This window comes from Misgurnus anguillicaudatus, chromosome 15 (genome assembly GCF_027580225.2).
Source record: "Misgurnus anguillicaudatus chromosome 15, ASM2758022v2, whole genome shotgun sequence".
NCBI lineage: Eukaryota > Metazoa > Chordata > Actinopteri > Cypriniformes > Cobitidae > Misgurnus > Misgurnus anguillicaudatus.
The window spans coordinates 23,700,163-23,719,958 of NC_073351.2; the positions used below are offsets into that span (position 1 = coordinate 23,700,163).

General features: G+C 38.3%; 1 protein-coding gene and 1 non-coding gene across 4 annotated transcripts in view; both read left to right on the plus strand.

The window, feature by feature from the left end:
* The first annotated feature begins 68 nt into the window (after nt 1-68).
* Nucleotides 69-140, plus strand: trnaq-cug (transfer RNA glutamine (anticodon CUG)). The gene has a single exon. It is a non-coding gene; the product is annotated as a tRNA-Gln (tRNA).
* Nucleotides 141-4,052: 3,912 nt separating this feature from the next.
* The window catches only part of dennd4a (DENN/MADD domain containing 4A), a 38,787-nt gene continuing 23,043 nt past the window's right edge, over nt 4,053-19,796 (plus strand). For all 3 annotated transcript variants that reach the window (XR_012357726.1, XM_073853617.1, XM_073853618.1), the window contains exons 1-12: nt 4,053-4,282; nt 10,646-10,994; nt 12,825-13,071; nt 13,412-13,481; nt 13,857-14,026; nt 14,625-14,863; nt 15,690-15,756; nt 15,888-15,946; nt 16,153-16,297; nt 16,686-16,861; nt 17,354-17,454; nt 18,181-18,402. Coding sequence is in view for 2 of the 3 variants with exons in the window: in XM_073853617.1 (XP_073709718.1) it covers nt 10,684-10,994; nt 12,825-13,071; nt 13,412-13,481; nt 13,857-14,026; nt 14,625-14,863; nt 15,690-15,756; nt 15,888-15,946; nt 16,153-16,297; nt 16,686-16,861; nt 17,354-17,454; nt 18,181-18,402 (1,807 nt within the window). In the remaining variant the exon portion in view is untranslated. The remainder of the gene's footprint in view (nt 4,283-10,645; nt 10,995-12,824; nt 13,072-13,411; nt 13,482-13,856; nt 14,027-14,624; nt 14,864-15,689; nt 15,757-15,887; nt 15,947-16,152; nt 16,298-16,685; nt 16,862-17,353; nt 17,455-18,180; nt 18,403-19,796) is intronic.

A 19,796-nucleotide genomic window follows, 5' to 3' on the forward strand; every position in this document is an offset into this window, starting at 1 on the left:
TAACATAACATACATTATCCCATACCGTACTTTTAACATACAGTTATTTCCATTATTCATGACGGGGTGGTTCCATGGTGTAATGGTTAGCACTCTGGACTCTGAATCCAGCGATCCGAGTTCAAATCTCGGTGGAACCTGATTTTCTTTCACTTTAAACAGGTGATGATCATAGATTGTAAAAAAAAGTTATTAAACAGGTTTAACATGCGTGACCCTTTTATGACATCCCAGCTTTTTTATGTCTATGTCTGTAAAAGGACGACAGCTCATAAATATGATAATAACTTTTAGGCTTGAATTAAAAATGCAGTTAATCAACAAGATTGTGATATACAACCAAGGTGAAATTTTTGTATTCTTAGTTTATAATTTTGCAAAAAAATTAAACTGAGTAAACGTTTTGTCCTTATGAAGTTAACGATCGGTTAATATTCTATCCATTAACTTGATCAGTAGAGGGCAGCATTGTGTGTGCTTTGGTCTATTTTTATGCAGTCTGTGGTTCTGGCACACAAAGGGTCTCGTTTGTTGACGTTTCTGCAATGTACGTAATCAGTGATTCCATAGCATAGAAAACTTTAATCTGATGAAACATGATGATGCACTCTTTATCTCATATTTAATATAAAGGTTTTTATTTGGAGTAAGTGACTGATTGATTTTAAAAACATGAAAACGTCCTAATGTTTTGATGTCACCAAAATAATTTTCTCCTACTATTAAATACCAATAGCACATCATAACAACAAACAAATAACACTTCATATTTGGTTACACAACCTAGCAACCAAAAACTGTTTAAGACCTGTGACTCAGACATAACCATATGCATTTCCTGGTAATACCGTGACCTTCTCTTCTGTGTAGTACTATGAATGTTTTGGTAACTATTTTGTCACAGCCCCACCAGATATGCTTAAGCCCTGTTGAACCTTCCATGCACTCTTCAGAAAACTGAAGACCAGTGCACAAACCAGTGGCCGGTTGCACAAACATTGCCATGAAGTTGACTGTGTCTTAAGAACGAGGCTGACTAACTAGGGCTAATAGTTAGGCTTAGTCTTACTATTTGGATTTAGTTTTTCTCAGTCACATGTTTAAAATGTGCAAACTAATAAGTGCATTTCTCAGAACAATTCGTACAAACTGTTCAACATCATAGATGTTCTGCAAAATCCTATAACTTGTTCAAAATCATTAGTTTATCTCTCAAAAGCAATTTTTATATCAGCGAACATGTCAATGCCATCAAAAAGACAAGTCCTTGTGTCATTGTTCATGAATATGACAGTTACTGTAAAATGTTTAGCCATGTTGTCAATATAACAATTGTGTACACAATTATATGTGTCAGTATTTTCTGATGTAAACTGTGGATGAATTCAAATGTTCCTTTTCTTTCTGTTAACAAATTACACACGATGTGATTTTGAAAAAAAAGCATATTTTACAGTACAAATAAAAAATTACAAAATTAGAAAGGTTCACTGTAAGAAATGTAAAATTTTAACTCAAAATTGCAAGATTTACCTGATAGCAATTTATCAGTTTATTTCACATTTACAAAAGACTAAAAAACCTATGGAAAACATGCTTACAGTAACAGATTATGACACAAAGGTCAACAATTTTGCATGTCATGATTTAAGCTATGAATTACTATTGACTATTGATGATAATTACATAAGCAATTGCAAATGTAGCAAACAGCACACAATTGTATATAATCATCTGCATGAGCGTATCAAAGCATTTGAAATTTGTCCAAAACAATGTTAATTTGCTTATATGTTGTGCACAACTGTCTTGAAGATGTGCAGGTTGAACAAAGTGTTTTGAAAAACTAATTTCTGATCTGAGAAATGCTCCAAAGTGACCTTTTTATATAAACAAAATAGTTATGAAGACAAAAAGAGATGACTAACCTTTAAGATGCAACTAGCCACAGAACTGCACTTTTGAAATAAATGTATATACAGAGGCTCTGCCAGTGCTAGTTGCTGACTCATAGGCAAATGTTACCTGCAAAAAATTTGAGGGGTTTTCCTTAGGTTAAATTACAAAACAACCGGCCGGATTTATCCTTTTTTGACTCAACACATTTGTGTATGATGTGGTCTTATCTTTATCCAAAGTGATGAATATACTGTATATAAACAATCTGACTGAATTGACCCAAATCCATTTTTAGTTTATTTACCTTTACTTTGGGTCTTTGTCTTGTTGCATTAACCAAACTTTTCTAAGCTTAAGATCCTGGACTGCTGCCCTGGCATTATCTTTCTAAATGCCTTTTAACATTTAATTCATCATTCCCTAAATTCCCCACACTTCTAGTCTATCTCTTAATCAATACATCTGACTCCAATTAGCTTTTAAGGACATCAATAACTTTGCGAATAATTACTTGAATAATTATTTAATGTTAAACGTACATCTGCCTGTACAGTAGTCAGAAAGTGTTTGTCTATAATTGTGATTTATGTTCACCAACATGTTCACAAACATGTGCAACTGTTTTAGCCTGCCACTGTATAACAAAAGAAGTTCAAAATTTGCACTTATTTGTCCTTTCAAATAAATATAATACAATGGTGAAAGAAAGTAACATTGCTGGCACCACAGTGCAGTTAAAGAGAGATCACTGGGGTAAAAGTTGTATAAAAAAGAACACATAAAAAGAGCAAAAACATAAAGATGACAGTAAAATAGAAATAAAAAAGCAAGAGCAGACATTTTGAATGCACGAGAGCAGTATAGGCTGTATCTCCCAGGGCTTCTACTAGATAAACCTTTATTCAATACATCAAGATGATGGAGTGCCATCGGGTGGGATGTGTATATTCTCTGTTTACAGTCTAGCTAACATAATTGCCAAACAAAATTATACATTATAGCTAAAGGAGAAGTATAGAAGAGGTCCGAGAACCATCCTGCAGTTTTAAAAGTGCTGTATACAACTAGCATCAAATCAACAGTAATTTTATAGGCAGACTACAGAGGAAATTGTCTTTATGGTTGGTGGAGATCTGTATGCTGTAGTGCACACTTTAGATTAAACAGACTCCTTGACAATGATCACAAGGCAGGCAAAGAAGTTTCAGATACTTGGCTTTTGCTAAGATGGCTACAAACTAGGACTGAAACCTGAGCCCTGCCATCTGGGTGGCCAGCATGTGAAACCATAGAGACATAGGACTACAAAATGAAGGGATGGTGGATGTCCTAATCCTTATGATGTTTATTGGTGGCAGAGCCAGCTGGGTGGCCAGCTATCATCTACTTAAACTGTTTCATTAAATCGTTCACCTAAAGCACGAAGGCTTGTAGGTGCTTTCTTGATGAAGAAACCTGAAACACTTTGAAGGTTTTTAGCAGCTGATCCCTGAACCCTGTAAAACACCTATATTATAACACATTAACCCCCACAGGTGTTTCATAAACTGGGACTGCATATGTTTTTTGCAATAAAATATATACATTTCCAAATCTTGGAAGTGACTTAACATTTTCGGATGATGCACATTGTCTTGATCACAAGCTGAGATGTTCTAGCAAAAATTTAGCTGAAAATAGGAGCCATTCACTCTCATCAAGACCACCTAATGCTATTGAACAGCTACAAAATTACTGCATTTCAATTCTCAAACATCTTTAACATGCAGGTGTGTGGGAACATGTATGATTTGTGCAAGCTGTGCAGGTTATGCAGGGCTAGAAAGACATATGGAAACAAATTCTTCCAGTGAAATAAGAAACGGCTTTAAACAGAGGGATAGATAGATAGATAGATAGATAGATAGATAGATAGATAGATAGATAGATAGATAGATAGATAGATAGATAGATAGATAGATAGATAGATAGATAGATAGATAGATAGATAGATAGATAGATAGATAGATAGATCATGTCTATCACATCAAGCACCAGTGACTTTATATGGACTTTCTGTCGGGACGCCCCCATAATAAATCCCCGACGATCCCCGGAATGTTCGTGTGACGTCACATTTTGCTGGCAGTCACGTGTTCATGTGGCAGGTTTTGATAAGCGCCTGCGCGTCTCTTGAGGCGAGAGCATCTCTGAAAGCGTAAAGAGGTGAGGCATAGCCCTCTCAGATCGTGCGCTGATTATATGGAGTAATAATTTATTTTTCTGATGAAAATGGATGAAAATACATAAGGCTTTTTCTGTCCCGTGAATAATTATCTTCATTAATCAGAATAACGGCGCGTTTCAATGAGCGTGCCCGCCGCATCGTCGTGCTCCTGAAACAGTGAGTGTCTAATATATTTTTAATAGCTACGTTTGGGTAAACAAGCCTTTGTGAACCTTTTATGATTTACCTGGTTATAAAACAATACATGTTGTGGTTTTTAAATCGATTTATTTCATATAAATGCATTTTTTAGGATTGACAGGCAAGCGCTGTCATCACGCGTCGGTAATTGTGAGCTTGTTTTGATTGCGCGCGTGTATTTACGTAGCATGTGATTATCATCGGCAAAGCGTATTTAAAATACCTTATTAATATTAATATGTAAATTCATAAAATTAAGGGTAAATGGCGTCAAGATTAAATACAATGGATCTAATGATTTATGACTTATTTTAAGACGGACCCAGCCCTGCCTACGGTATCTTGTTGCAATGTCATCTTTTAGTCACACTAATAATTCAACTGTTGAGTTGACTGTTAACTGTCAGTCGCGCTCCTGTTTGTTTGTTTATATCTATATCTGATATAATTGAACCCCTACCTGACTGAGCAATTATAGATATTTGAGAACAAAAGCAGATCACTCAAATCACCCATTATGTAGCCTATTGATTTAACCATGCCCTTGGAGTTGTTTGTTATTTTAATGTGAATTCAAGTGTAATTTGCAATAGTGGGTTATATTACAGTATTTTGTCATTTAAGACCTGTCTTTCTGCCAAGGCATGTTTTTAACCCACTATTTCAAATCCCCTTGTATTCAGATTACATTGAGTTTACCTTTGTATCATAGGTTTACAGTAAATGACTCATGTACAGTAACAGTCTTTTGAGTCATTGACACGTTGGTCAAAAACGTTTGAGTTGTTTTCATCTTTTTATCAACACGAACTGTGCTTGTGTGGCATCCTTGCTTTGAAGAGAAATTGTTTTGAAGTCTTCAAACTCAGGGCACTTTACATTGGGGAAAAAGCCCTGTACCTCCTCCGGGAAGTTTCACCGACAAAACATTTCCACAGAGAAATAGGCTGCCTCCTCCTATCCAAAGTATGCAGATGTCTGCTTGTCTCTCGCCATGGTGCAAAGGAATCAAATGTCCGCCCCTGTGTCTTAGCAGGACCAGATGCTTGGCCAAATGTGCTGCATTAGTTCCCCTACTTGTGTTTTCCTCCTGGCCTCCCTAATGTCCCGGGACTATGCAATATCAGGAGACTCTTGGTCCATGGAGACTGCTCTAACACAGCTGGATGAGATCATGCTCATTGTTACGGGCAGGCTGTTAAACAGGCTTATCCTCTGGCTCCAGCACCCCACAGGTTGGCAAAAAAAGGCAAGGTTTATCATCTTAACAGATGTAAGCAGGTCTCCTGCATCAGCACTCGGGTAAAATTAGGATAATGCTTTGTTGTGCAAAAGGGTTTTTGTTTGAAAGATTTGTCTTACTAAAGAAAGGAGCTGCCCTCTGTGCCGAAGCACAATGTAAATCTTCGTCTTTGATGGATTTATTCAGGGTTTTATATAACGTCAAAACAAGCCACTTTTTCAATGCTAGTAAAATGTAGGACAGCATCTTTAGGCATGGGTACTGTCTTCCTTGGGTGAATTGTAAAACTGTACCATAGAGCCTGTCTAAACCTGGTATTTACGCCTGGATCCCTAAAATAGGGTTTAGTTTACTGTGTTAAGCTTTTAAAGTAACACTAGAAAATAAATACATTTATTTTTTTTGGACAGAATATCTTTAATATGCAATATGGTGATACAAATAATTTTCTTAGTTAAAAGCTTCTGTTAAATGAGTACATGCAAATAATGCAGTAAGTGATGTATGCATTTATGAATTCAATGACCCTCCCATTTAAACGATTACTAGTGATCACCGATTTTAAAGGAATAGTCTACTAATTTTCAACATCAAAATATGTCATCACCCCAACCAAGAACCGTTGAATCATCCCTCCATCATCTGCGTGCGCGCACGCAAACGCCGGAGCGCGCTGCGACGCTTTGATAGCATTTAGCTTAGCCCCATTCATTCAATTGTACCATTAAGAGATAAAGTTAGAAGTGACCAAACACATCAACGTTTTTCCTATTTAAGACGAGTAGTTATACAAGCAAGTTTGGTGGTACAAAATAAAACGTAGCGCTTTTCTAAGCGGATTTAAAAGAGGAACTATATTTTATGGCGTAATAGCACTTTTGGGAGTACTTCGACTCGGCGCAGTAACACCCTCCATCTCCCATTATGAGAGTGAGAAGGGGAGCGGACTTTTCAGGCGATTCAAAGTACTCCCAAAAGTGCCGTTACGCCACAAAACATAGTTCCTCCCCCAAATCCGCCCAGAAAAGCGCCACGCTCCATTCCGTACCACCAAACTTGCCTGCACAACCACTCGTCTCAAATAGGAAAAACGCTGATGTGTTTGGTCACCCCCAACCCCATCTCTAAATGGCACCATTGAATGAATGGGGCCAAGCCAAATGCCATCAAAGCGTCGCAGCGCGCTCCAGCGCCCACGTGCACGCACACAGATGACAGAGGGATGCATCAACAATTCTTAGTTAAGGTAATAACATCTTTTAATATTGAAAATGAGTAGACTATTCCTGGTCACTTCTAACTTTATCTCTAAATGGTACAATTGAATGAATGGGGCTAAGCTAAATGCTATCGAAGCGTCGCAGCGCGCTCCAGCACTTACGTGCACGCACACAGATGATAGAGGGATGTATCAACAATTCTTAGTTAAGGTAACAACATATTTTAATATTGAAAATGAGTAGACTATTCCTTTAAGATTTCGACTGACTGCTTGAGAATGAGATCAGATCTCCCGACAATTAAAACCAGATGTTAACGGGACCATAGAGGACCTTAGTGGGCCCACCCACATCACAGGGCACTGGGCATCATTGGTGGTTAACAGCTCTGTGTCATGTATGCATGCACACCCACATGAATTTCTCAGCTGTTGAGTAATTTTAATGTAGTGTTGACTTGTATGAGTCTATTCCTTTTTCATTGTTTTGTTGTGTCATAATTACGGAAAATATCCCGTCATATAAACTGCAAAAGGGAACTATTATAAATACGAAGTCTTAGAAATGATGCGTAGGTTGTCTGAGATTTAGGATCTGAGAAGTTCCTCATTTCTCTCTAGGCAGCCTGATGGCTCAGACAGAGAATGCTATTTTATTCTTAGATTCTTCATGCCAAGATTTCTTCTGCGTAGGACCCACGCTGATTTTTGATGAAAGAGTCATTGCCGACACACTTCCGGTCGTTTCTGAATCTCTTATTGACGTTACCACGGTGTTTCTCAATAAGGCACTGACTTCCTAGCACTTGTTTGAAAAGTGTTGAGTCAGTGCAAGAATGTCTATAATTGCATCAAAATCCCCATTTCTGCAATAACAGTATAATTTTCTGCAGTTTTGAAATTTAGGATACGTTTTCTTTCCCGACACAGTTGTCGTATGTAGTCATGTAATCATGCATGATTCAATTGTATTAGTTTTGTGTAAGTGTTTTACTGCCCCCCTTACATTATAAGACAAATGATTAATATAGCCAGCTTTTCTTCATGGTTGCCATGGTGAGGATTATAATTTCCCTCTGCTGATAGTGGAGTGGGTAGAGCGAGCTTCGGCGTATGTTGGGTTGTTGGAGCGAGAGATTATGTCAATATGTAATCCTAAATCTGTCATGTATGTAGTGACACAGCTGTTTTATTTTCTCTCTGTGTGATCGACTTTCTGTGTCTGTTTAAAATTGTACAGGTGTGATAGATCTTGTGATGTTTGATTGCAAGCCGACTCATTTGACAATTTCTAAAGCTTTCCTACATTTCACCAAGGTTGTGGGTTTGAATCCCAGGGATTGCCAGCACTAATAAAACATAGAGTCTTAATGCACTATACTGTAATGCACCTCAGATATTTTTTCTTATATAAAAACAAAGAAAGTATGCATTATAGACTATTTCTTACTGCTGGAGAAAGGTAAGAGAGAGTACCGACCCCTCCTCCTACCCATAGGTTTAATGAGGATGAGGAGGATTAGGGTTTAACACTTTGTATTAATTCTCTGCATCGAACTGGGATCATTGAATCTGTCCACTTTTTGGTCGTCATTTTCTATGTTTGCTATATTTGGCAACTTCCTGTTGAACACCATCACCAACAGCATCATCGGTTCCTTAAAACAGCCTCTTCACTTCTTCACTTCAATATGTAGTCAGGACAAAGGGCTGGTTAGCAGGTCAGTTTCATTTCCTGAGCCCTTAAGCCGTGTCCCGTGACTCTTCCATCCGTAATGTTACTGTAAAGCTCAGATAAGCCATTCGCTATACAGCTGAAAGCTACCAAATGCCTTACAGATGGTGAAAACAGGGGTGTCATGCACCAATTCTTTGTGAGGGTGCATAGAGAAGCCATCACATGGCCATAGAAGAATATAAATGGTTAAAGAGCACATATTTCATTACTAAAAAACTTTATTTTGTGTATTTGGTATAATACAGGGCTCCAGACTGCCACCAATTTGCCACCAAAATTTGAGAGTGTACCACTGAATTTTACATCCAGTCGCACATGTGCGACCAGTAAAATTGATTTTTTTTTTGTGATGTGACACTGAATTTGAAACAGCACGTTGTACTTTCTGCATCTATCATCAAAGTATTTATTAGTAATACAGTGGAAATTAGTAGAAATGTGAATATTTGGTTAGCATGTTGATTTACGGTGTGTGCCCCTAAATTTTCTGGTTGTGCCCCTAAAATTTTCAGTTGGGGGCTACTTTGCTCCCAGTGAAAAAAGTTAGTCTGGAGCCCTGTAATACAACGTGTTCGCGTGGTTTATTGTTAAAAAACACATTATAATAGTATAATCTGTACGTTGTGATTGGTCTGAATACCTCTGACGTCAGCCGGAAACGTGACGCTCCTTACCATGTTTGAAAGATTTGGTTGCTAACAGGCTGTAAGTCCGAAGAGGGAGGAATTATGATAATGTCGGTCTTGTCTACATTACCAATCGCAGGATTCAGGAAGTAAACTGTTGCCTACGATCTGTGTGCTTGTTGTAGTCCAAGAAAAGAGATTTACGTTGGAGACGATAACTCGCATCATTGTTTACTTTGGGGTTTGTACCTTTTGCATATCGTTAACATCTACAAATGTAACACACTTACACACCAAAGGAAATATAAAAACGTGAATCGGACAATATGTGCTCTTTAAAAAACATAGGTCTATATGAAATGTGTCTTATTTTGAAAATGAATTTGTGAGATTAGATGTTTCATGCAAATTCAGTTTATGAAAAAGAGTAATTTGGGCATTTTGATATTAGAATGTGGGCATTTTGATGATATTTTGATTTTTTTCCCAAAAAATGTACCCCAACTGTCACTGGGTCAGTACTCTTTAAATAGGTCCTAATACAAACTTTTAGGGACAGATATACCTTTGAGATACTAATATGCACTATTTAGGTCCAAAGATGTACTTTTTGAAAAGGTACAGCCCTAATGACAGCTGGGGTACGTATTTTGACCATGTAACTCCTTTTGGGTTTCATCAAAGTTGGTACAATAAATGATGACTTTCATAATAATGACTGTAAAGGCTCAGTCAAAATTTAGACATGAACATGTGATTTCTGCACACATCTGCAATAACAGTATAGATATAAACACTATGATAATTGCGCAGCATACAGAAATTATAAAAGCTTTGCACAAGAGCATCCTGCTATTCATGGCATCCTGTGAGAATCAGTCACTCAGTGACGCAGAGGATGTTATCCCCGTACATGTGTCAACCTGTTGGTTGTGAAAGCCTGAGGCTTGTTCTAAAAAACACAGAAATCTCCAATTAAGATGTCAGTGGACTTGGTGATAAAGTGTTATGGTGACAACGTGTTATTAACGCAAGCAAGAGGAATTCCCTTTGCCACCTTGAATCTTTGAATGAAAAGTACATTTTCATTCCTGCACATATATATAGGTACAGTCAGCAGATAAGAACTTGGTATGACTTATATTTAACAGCATAATAAGAAATATACTTGTATCCCTGGCTGGCTCGGGTAATTGCTTCCGTATGTCCAGCTTGCTACATGAGGTTGTGCTCTGTCTGCGTCGGTGAAAGTGGATGTGTCATATACTTTTCAATCCACATGCTAGATCAAATGTAACCACCAGAGTAAAAAAAATGTTTGGTATTTCCTTGGACTGTGCTGCATATTTTGCTCTCTGTTTTTCTTTCAAGAAATTTTCTACATGTAAAGAATGTTTGTAAGGACATTTGAGCACTTGGCATTAATAAGCAACGATGTTTATAGCATTGCTTTAGTTTAGGCTGTTCCATCAGTTTCTAATTTTGGTCTCTACCCCCCCCTCCACATTTCCAGAACATATACAAGTTCTCCCTCTATGGGGATGATAGAAAATGGAGGAAAAAGGTCCACGCGTAGCAGACTACTTTGTGGTGGCAGGACTCACCGACTCTTCTAAGCCCCTGGAGGAAGATGTCCACCCCGAGGATGGCAGTCACAGGAACGGAGCTCAGCTTAAAGCTCCCATCACGGATGTGGCGGTGGTGATTCGTTCTCTTGGAGAGGAGGTACCTCGAGGATATACCTGCCTTGAATTTACACCCTCTGGCCTTTCTGCGGAGCTGAACGCAGGGAGTCTCATGGGGCCACAGATCTTTCTCTGTTACAGGAGAGGCAGAGACAAACCGCCGCTTACAGATCTAGGGTAAGACATCGAAACTTAAGATGTGTTAACATAATAGCAGTATTCCAAACACCTATTGAGCTAGCATCGTAAGGCATCATGGACACGCTAAGTAACCATTGCAGCCTCCAAGATGGAGTTCTAGGTGTGTTTGTTATCAATATACTTAATTATATTTCAAATTAAGTAATACTAGATATTTGTAATGTGGGTTTTTTTGCGCTTATAAGAATGTAGCATCCTTAGCTTAGCAACATTCTACATTAACTCTTTAACGAGTTAACACATCAATGACGGGGAAACTCTTCATTGGCGGGGAAACTCATCAATGGTTGGGAAACTCGTCAATGACGGGGAAACTCGTAAATGACGAAAAAACGTATCAATGACAAGTTAACTCGTTAATTAAGGGGATTTTTCACCCAAAAATGAAAATAATGTCATTAATGACTCACCCTCATGTCGTTCCAAACTCGAAAAACCTCCGTTCATCTTTGGAACACAGTTTAAGATGTTTTATATTTAGTCCGAGAGCTTGTTTACCCTTCATTGAAAATCTACGTATGGTATACTGTCCATGTCCAGAAAGGTAATAAAAACATCATCAAAGTAGTCCATAATTAGACCATCAGTGGGTCAGTTAGAAATGTGTTGAAGCATCGAAAATACATTTTGGTCCAAAAACAACAAAAAAACGACTTTATTCGGCATTGTCTTCTCTTCCGTGTCTGTTGTGAAGCACGAGACTAAAGTCATGTGATTGCAGTGACACAGATGACGTGTTATCTGGTGCGCCCCAGCTGTTTTTTTTGTTTGTTTTTTTGTGCACCTGGGCTTCGTTTACAGTCTGAGGGAGACACACTGTAAGTTTGAAAAAAAAAAACGTTGCAAACATGTCTGAGGATAAGATGTCATCCGCGTCACTGCAGTCACGTGACTTTAGTCACAACAGATGCGAAAGAGAAGACGATGCTAAATAAAGTAGTATTTTTTGTTGTTTTTGGACCAAAATGTATTTTTGATGCTTCAACACATTTTAACTGACCCACTGATGTCACATGACTACTTTGATGATGTTTTTATTACCTTTCTGGACATGGACAGTATACCGTACGTAGATTTTCAATGAAGGGTCAACAAGCTCTCGGACTAAATCTAAAACATCTTAAACTGTGTTTCCGAAGATGAGTTTGGAACGACATGAGGGTGAGTCATTAATTACATTATTTTCGTTTTTGGGTAAACTATCCCTTTAAGAGAAAACACTTCCCTGCCAATGACGATTTTTTTTTGCAATCCGTATTTCCACTCTTATCCACCAGGTGGCCCTCTTGCCCAATTTATAAAACCCGGAAACAACCCAAAGAGCAAACTGTAAGAAATCCATTTATGTTTTGATCATCGTTCTGAATCTGATCTCTATCAAAAGTTGTTCACAAAAATGCAATTATCTCAGCTTTTTGCTGAAAATTTTGTATTTTTGAAGAAACCTACCCATATTTGAGAGGTGATAAAAAGAAAACAAATGAAGGTAGGATGAGAATATTTAGTTTGAAAGCAGATGGTCTGTTCTTTCATTTGATATATTGTATGTTTATATATTAAAAGAAGAACATTTTCTGGAAGGCATTAAACTTTTGTGAAAATCATAAAAAATGCTGCCGCTGGCAACTTTAAAAAAAAAAAAACGCTGGCGGTGAAAGAGTTAAGCAAATCCTTCCTGAGAGAATTTGCGTGGTACATGTGAATGACGGTTTCTATGATATGCGTCAGTTATGTTGGCAGCAGACAGCTCACTTATTTTTGTTGCTTATTAAATCACTGTCTTCATCTTTTGTTCATGATTCTCAGTGTCCTCTACGAGTGGAAGGAGAAATTGAAGCCAGATTGCAACATTATACAGACTACGCCTTCTGGTCGCCCTGCTAATATCAGTAGCTCCTCCTCCCAAAGGATCTACATCACATATCGGCGTGCTTCAGAGATCCACTCTCATGCCACGCTGGCTGTCACAGACATCTGTGTCATCGTCCCCGGCAAGGGAGAGACGGCACCGCATGCTTTCTGCAAAGTGGAAAAGAATCTCAACAGTAGCATGGTGAGCGTGTCAGTCCCACTATCCCGCTAAGTCTGTTTTACACTAGCACAAATTCCCATATTGGTTTATGCTGGTTAGTGTTAGTTTGATGCTTATCTTACTGGTGAACCAGCCCAACCATGCTGTTTAGCAGTGAAACTTAGCTGGCACCCAGACAGAGATTGACCTTGAAAAGCTTGGCAAAAGCATCCAATAAACAACATACAGTTGGACTTTTCAAATTAATAATTTAAAAAAGTGTAGGATTGGGACCACAATAGCCCCAAGGCGTTATAAAGATATCAGTATTTTATATAAGTATCCAAATTTTTAATTTAATTTATTTTTGTTTCTTCCACAGTGGGGGTCTTCTGTATACTTGTGCTACAAAAAATCTTTGGCCAAAACCAACACCCTGGCATTCAAAGCAGGTATCGTATCTCTGTCTACAGTATTTGTAGTTTGTTTTCTTGTGAGGTTTGTAGCTGGAGAGGACAACAAAATTGAGATGCCCATCAGAGCAAAAGTCTTTATTACAGTGGGATAGTGCTGTGGATGGGTGAAATTGGATACTCTCATGTGGCTGAAACAATATGATGTCATAGTTACACTGATAATTGATGTTCTCATTGTATACTCACCGTGTGCAGTACCGGACTCATCCATTAACTGTTGCCTGTGATTTGCTTGTCATACGAAGGACTCAGTCAAGTAATTCATTATAGGGAATCAGTATCACACTGATCAGTATTAATCGTTTGCTTTACGGGGCTGTGCAGCCTAATTGGTTTTAATGATGTGTGCAGGGCTGCTGTCCAGATACCCAGAGGAGGACTACGATTCTTTTCCTTTGCCCGAATCTGTGCCCCTGTTTTGTCTGCCAATGGGGGCGTCCATCGAGTGCTGGCCCTCTCAAACCAAATATTCCCTCCCTGTCTTTTCAACATTCGTCCTGACCGGCGCCTCTGGAGAAAAGGTACAGACATGCACGAACGCACACAAATACACGTGCATTCTGCCATCCAAAGTTTCTGCCATCACCGCAGCGCAGTTTCTGAGAGCTTTCTTGTAAAATTCGATAGCACAGGGTGATTTTCTGTTTAGTTTTGAAGTGTGCAAAGAATTTAAAGTAGCAGGAAGCTGGTGCATGCTGAACAATAAAACCGAAGCAAATAATGCGCCTCAAGAAAAGAAAATTCAGAAAAGATGAACATGTGTAATGGGCCTGTTTAATAATGTATAGATGGAGCTATGTTGGGGTCAGTTCAGGTACTGAATGTTATATTTCTGTGCTCTTTAACTCACAGTTGAAGAAAGTCTGCAATGCAGTATTTTAGCATTTATTTATTTAGGTTTGTGACTTCAAAGAAAACCATGCTAAGCTGAGATAGTTTTGATTTGATTTTCTCTATCTTTCTCTCTTGCTGAATCTATCTGAAAAGGCATTAGAAACAGATATTAATGGTGATGCCTTTAAAGTAGTTGCTGACTGTTATGTGTGCTTTTTTTCTGTCTAAAACATAAATGTATTGTATTTCCTACTGAGGGTACATGAGTATGTTTGGTTCTGACAGGTTTATGGTGCTGCCATTCAGTTTTATGAGCCCTACCCGGAGGAACATTTGACTGACAAGCAGCGGTCTCAGCTGGGCCTTCTGGGTAACGGGATCAGGTCCGACGGATCTGTGACCGTCCACACCAACAAAAGCATCTGCCTTCTTTCTCACTGGCCATTCTTCGAGGCGTTTCGTAGCTTTCTTACCTTCCTCTACAGATACTCCATCTCGGGTCCACATACTCTGCCTATTGAGAAGTGAGTACTGGTTTTGCTAATATGTGTAGGTGTGAGGTGTAGTAGTAGTTATAGCCAAAATGGTATAAGTAAGTTGTATTGCTTTCTACATAAAATCATCCAACATAATATAAAAACATTCTGTGAAAATATAACCTTGATATCTTTAAAGTACCAAAAAAATCAAAACTGATCATTCTTATTTTTTAATGAAATATTGCAATGTTTATTATAGACGGTTTCATCGGACTGGTTGTGTTGATGCGATACACGTCTGGATCCGAACTTTACTTCCGTTTTCGTTTTTTCTAATGGTCTGACTAGTTGCTAAACTGATCTCTTGAACAAATGCCTCGTCGAAAATAACAAATGTTTTGGTTTCCTAGGTAATCTATGTGTTGTTTTTTTGCTTGTTATATAAATAAACTATGTTTAAAGAACTTTGTTGTTATTTACTCTCAGCGGAGTTTACCAGAAGTTACGTGCAGACCACGACAGCCGCTTGTTTATGTTGTTACTGCGGAAACCGTCTATGAACAATTTGTCCATGGAAGTCATGAATAAAAAAATGTGCCCTCATAAACTTCAATCAAAATCTAAAAATGTACTTCTTGTGGCAATCATTCTCTGATGATGTCGGTTAGACGGCTTGGTCTGTTAACTCCGCCCCCTCCCACTGTCAATGGGGTCGCATACTATTTGACACACTATGTATTTAATAGACAGGGTCACATTTATGCCACCTTTGTCCTTTAAAAAAAATCACTGCCTCAGTCTTATTGAATATATGCCCATTTCTGTTTGTGCTTTAATGTGTTTTTCCTCTGAATTTGTTTTTGCCCTTTAGGCATATTTCCCATTTCATGCATAAGGTCCCTTTCCCATCATCTCAAAGGCCACGTATCTTGGTTCAGGTAAGTTGTATGCTTTTTGTTTATTAATCTCTTCCCTGAAATTGTAAACACAGATGATATCATTTGGTCAAACATGTTGCAGTGGTGGTCTTATCTCTGTGACTCTCTGTATTTGTGCTTGCTTTTTAAAGCTGTCCCCACATGATAGCCTGATTTTGAGCCAGCCCATTTCATCTCCTCTCCCTCTGAGGTACGTCAGACACAATATGTTACACAATAGATATACAGATCATGTCAGGTGAATGCTGAACACTGAAGGCTGACAGTGATACACAGCAGGACCAAGTTTACTGTGTATTAAATCAGTTGCATGTATACACATAATCATTTCATCTGATTAATTGTGTTTTTGAGCATGTATGTTACTATTTACATTGGTGTTTTCTTGGCCCACAGTGGTGGAAGGCTCTCTACACTGCTGTTGAACCTCGGACCTAAGAATGCAGTAACACTTTTGGTGTTGGCTGTCACTGAACACAAGATTTTGGTGCACTCGCTACGTCCAGCTGTTCTGACCAGTGTTACAGAGGCCCTGGTGTCGGTAAGTAGGAGAGGTTAATCCGACCTCTATGCCTTTCCCAAAATAAACGTATTTTTTGTGATTTACTACATATAAGTATCCTACATAAAGAACATTCTGTGAAAATATAACCTTGATATCTTTAGCACTGACTCTGTGTCAAAGAGTAAAATTAATATGAAATCAAGAGACCATGGTGAAATGAGATCTATAACTAGCAGTTTAGGCGAGAACAGTCATATAAAGTTTAGCAGTTATTGCACAAAGATATATGAGGCAAAATGCTGCAATTGAGCAATCACTAAAAAGTATCTCAGACAGCCATGTAATAATATCCTTTTTATGCAATACTGCATAAACTGCCACCACTGCAGTGTTTTACATTGTTTTACCTGTACTGTACCCACAGATGATCTTTCCCTTTCACTGGCCGTGCCCATACATTCCTCTCTGCCCGCTGGCCCTGGCAGATGTGCTCAGTGCTCCATGTCCATTCATTGTAGGGGTGGACTCGCGCTACTTTGACCTCTACGAGCCACCAACAGACATAAGCTGTGTGGATCTGGATACCAACACTATAACCTAGTAAGTTTTGACCTGTTTTGACCTCGACATAGTTCTGAGCTTCCATCCTCCTGACCCATGACCTACTAAAGAAGTTGAGAAATGTTTTACCTCTTTTACGTAAGATACATTTATTGAAACAATACATGCCAATTTCACCCTAAAAGTAATGTTTTGTTCTGTCTACAATTTTTTCATCAACAATTCTTGAAGTAAAACTCGGTTAATGAGCTCTATCGTATTGCAGATCAGTGTAGAGATATATGACCATTCCAGAATGTTGTTGTGAAGTTTGGACAGCCAGTACTCTACCATGTGTTTAACACATGTTGCCGGTTTGTTTGTCTCCCAGTATGTGCCTAAACGTTTGCAGTGGTTGTAAAAGCTTTATTAAGACTCCAAAGCAGTTGTTTTTAAGTTCTGGCCTGTTCCTTTTCTCTTTCCGTGTTTACTCCTGCTCTCTCGCTCTCTGTCTCTCTCTCTTTAATGATAAACATGTGTGGTTTATTTCAGCAAAGAAGAGCGTAGAGCCCTGACCTGGAAGATGCTGCCAAGAAAAGCCTGTAAACATCTGATCAACACCCTTAGTAATCTCTACCACCAACTGGATGAAGGTTAGTGGGTGGAGGGTCACCATGGTATAATAATTTTTCATATTTTTAGAGTTAGCCGAGTTCCTTACAGGTCAATATTAGTTCATTTCATCGCACAAAAAATAAATCATCTTAAGTGGCCCTGTGTTGTTCATTTTACACTCTGATGGTATCATTTTTATTACCTTACAATGTTTTATGAATGCTTGACCGAGCAAGAGCTTCAGAGTTCAGTCATCCTTGAGATCTGAAGAGATTGGGCAAATTGCTGGATGGAGGAAGATCAATGCACGAAATGTTTTGTGTGTGTGTGTGCTGTCATGTTATCTAAAACCTGGGATTGATTAATGTTTTACCCCTTGATCCAGGGTTTTTTAATAATTTAAAATCTCATATACAGTATGTATGAACCTCAGCATATCTTTTGAACTAGCCCTAACATATAAATGATTTGCTGGGAAGTAGTGATAAAAATGATGTATCTTTCTGCACTAAGAGACTTTGTTGTCATATATTTTATGGGGAGCGCTTTAATATCCATTGATGCTAACCTGTATTAACAGAGACTTTGATCTTTTTGCTGACCTTCAAAACTTGCACAAGTAATGGGAGAGAAGCTTAAGCAGCTTGGCTGTAATTTAAAATGCGCCTGCTTTACGTTGATTTTACTTAAGTCATAAGTGCATTGTAAATTATATGATTAGCAGTGAGCTTCGCATGCATAACCTGTGCATGAATTTTCCACAGGTTATCAGATGAGGCGCGAGGAAGGCCAGATGGAGACCTTCATGACCGAGCGGGAACCTGGCAGTGGTGGGAAGAGTTTGGAAACCTTGGAAATGGAAATTCAGGAGGCTTTCTTGCGCTTTATGGCGGCCATCTTAAAGGGTTATCGCTCGTACCTGCTGCCCATCACGCAGGCTCCTTCTGAAAAAGCAACTGATGCTAGTTCACTGTTTGATCTGCAAGGTGAGACATTTACACTACAACAGGTCTGTTCTGGTTGGGTAATGCATACCAGGAAATATGGCATGCTAAAAACCAATAATAATGAAAAGCAAACCAATTCATATCAGAACTGTGTTGGGTCATTTTTACAAGTCCAGTATGAAAGCTAGTTCACAATGACGTTATGTTATGTTTTTAGAAAAAAAAGAATCTTATTCAGTTTAATTTTAAAAAAATTAAATCTTGCTCTAAGATAAAGAATAGCTTAATTTTTTTGTCCTAATTCTGTCCCTCTGTATCAAAACAAAGACAATGTGGTGGGTGCAAGTACAGCTATTGTTGCTTGTATTTACTTCACAATAGTGAATGGCATGAATGCCAGAGACAGCTTACATCATCAGTAAAGAAACATCCAATGAAATAAACAATGAATTGTTAGCCCTCAGTGATTTGTTAGTGGACTCCTGAAGCTCAGCAACTGCTCTGATGCTCAAGTCTGACCCCATGTCTGTAGTCTGGCTTAAATCAGGCTTGAATCTGGTATGGCAATTTTGGTCCCATTGGAAATTAGGCGTTTCTGACAGGTCAAACAAACTGCAGTGATTAATGGAATCTGTGAAAAAACATCTGCAGGCTCTTATATCATCACTGAAGTCACTGTTGGACTCTGTAACTGAGCTTGAACACTTGCCTGAGACTTCTTCAAGAAACTTGGTACTAGTGATGATGGTTGTTTTCGAAACTTAGAGGAATCGTTTACCAAAATAGGAAAATTCTCTCATAATTTGTCCATCCCAAATGTATATGACACAACATCACTACCATCCCAGATGTACTGTATATGGCTTTGTTGTTGAGCACAAGCAAATAATTTATATTAAAATGCAATTATGATATCTTAAATGGGATTTAGCATGGCGAAGCTTCAAAAATCACACACATCAATCGTTAAATTAATCCAAATAACTCCAGTGGGAGTTACGTAGATAAAGTTAAATCTCATTGGTTCTTGTGTGATCAGTTACACCACTTTTCTTTAAGTCACATTTTCGTAACGTATTCTCTCACAAACGTACAGGTCTCATTTCGCTTCAGTAGACCTGTACCATATTCAGTAGACATATGCTGCACACACAGGATTGTGGGATATATATATAAGCAAAAACAATCCACTAGCTTTGAACACAAGACTTGTTGAAACAACAGATAGTAGTTCTGGACATGTCTTGTTGCTAGTGGTCAACTAATGCTTTCTAAATTTGATTGATTAAATGTTTAATTGAAACGGACAACTGTGACAGTGAGTCATAATAATAATAATTCATTACTGAAATCATAATTTCTTATTGTTATGGACATTATCTCACTGTCTGCATGACGACTTTGATTTTGAATACTGGGTTTGTTTTTCACAG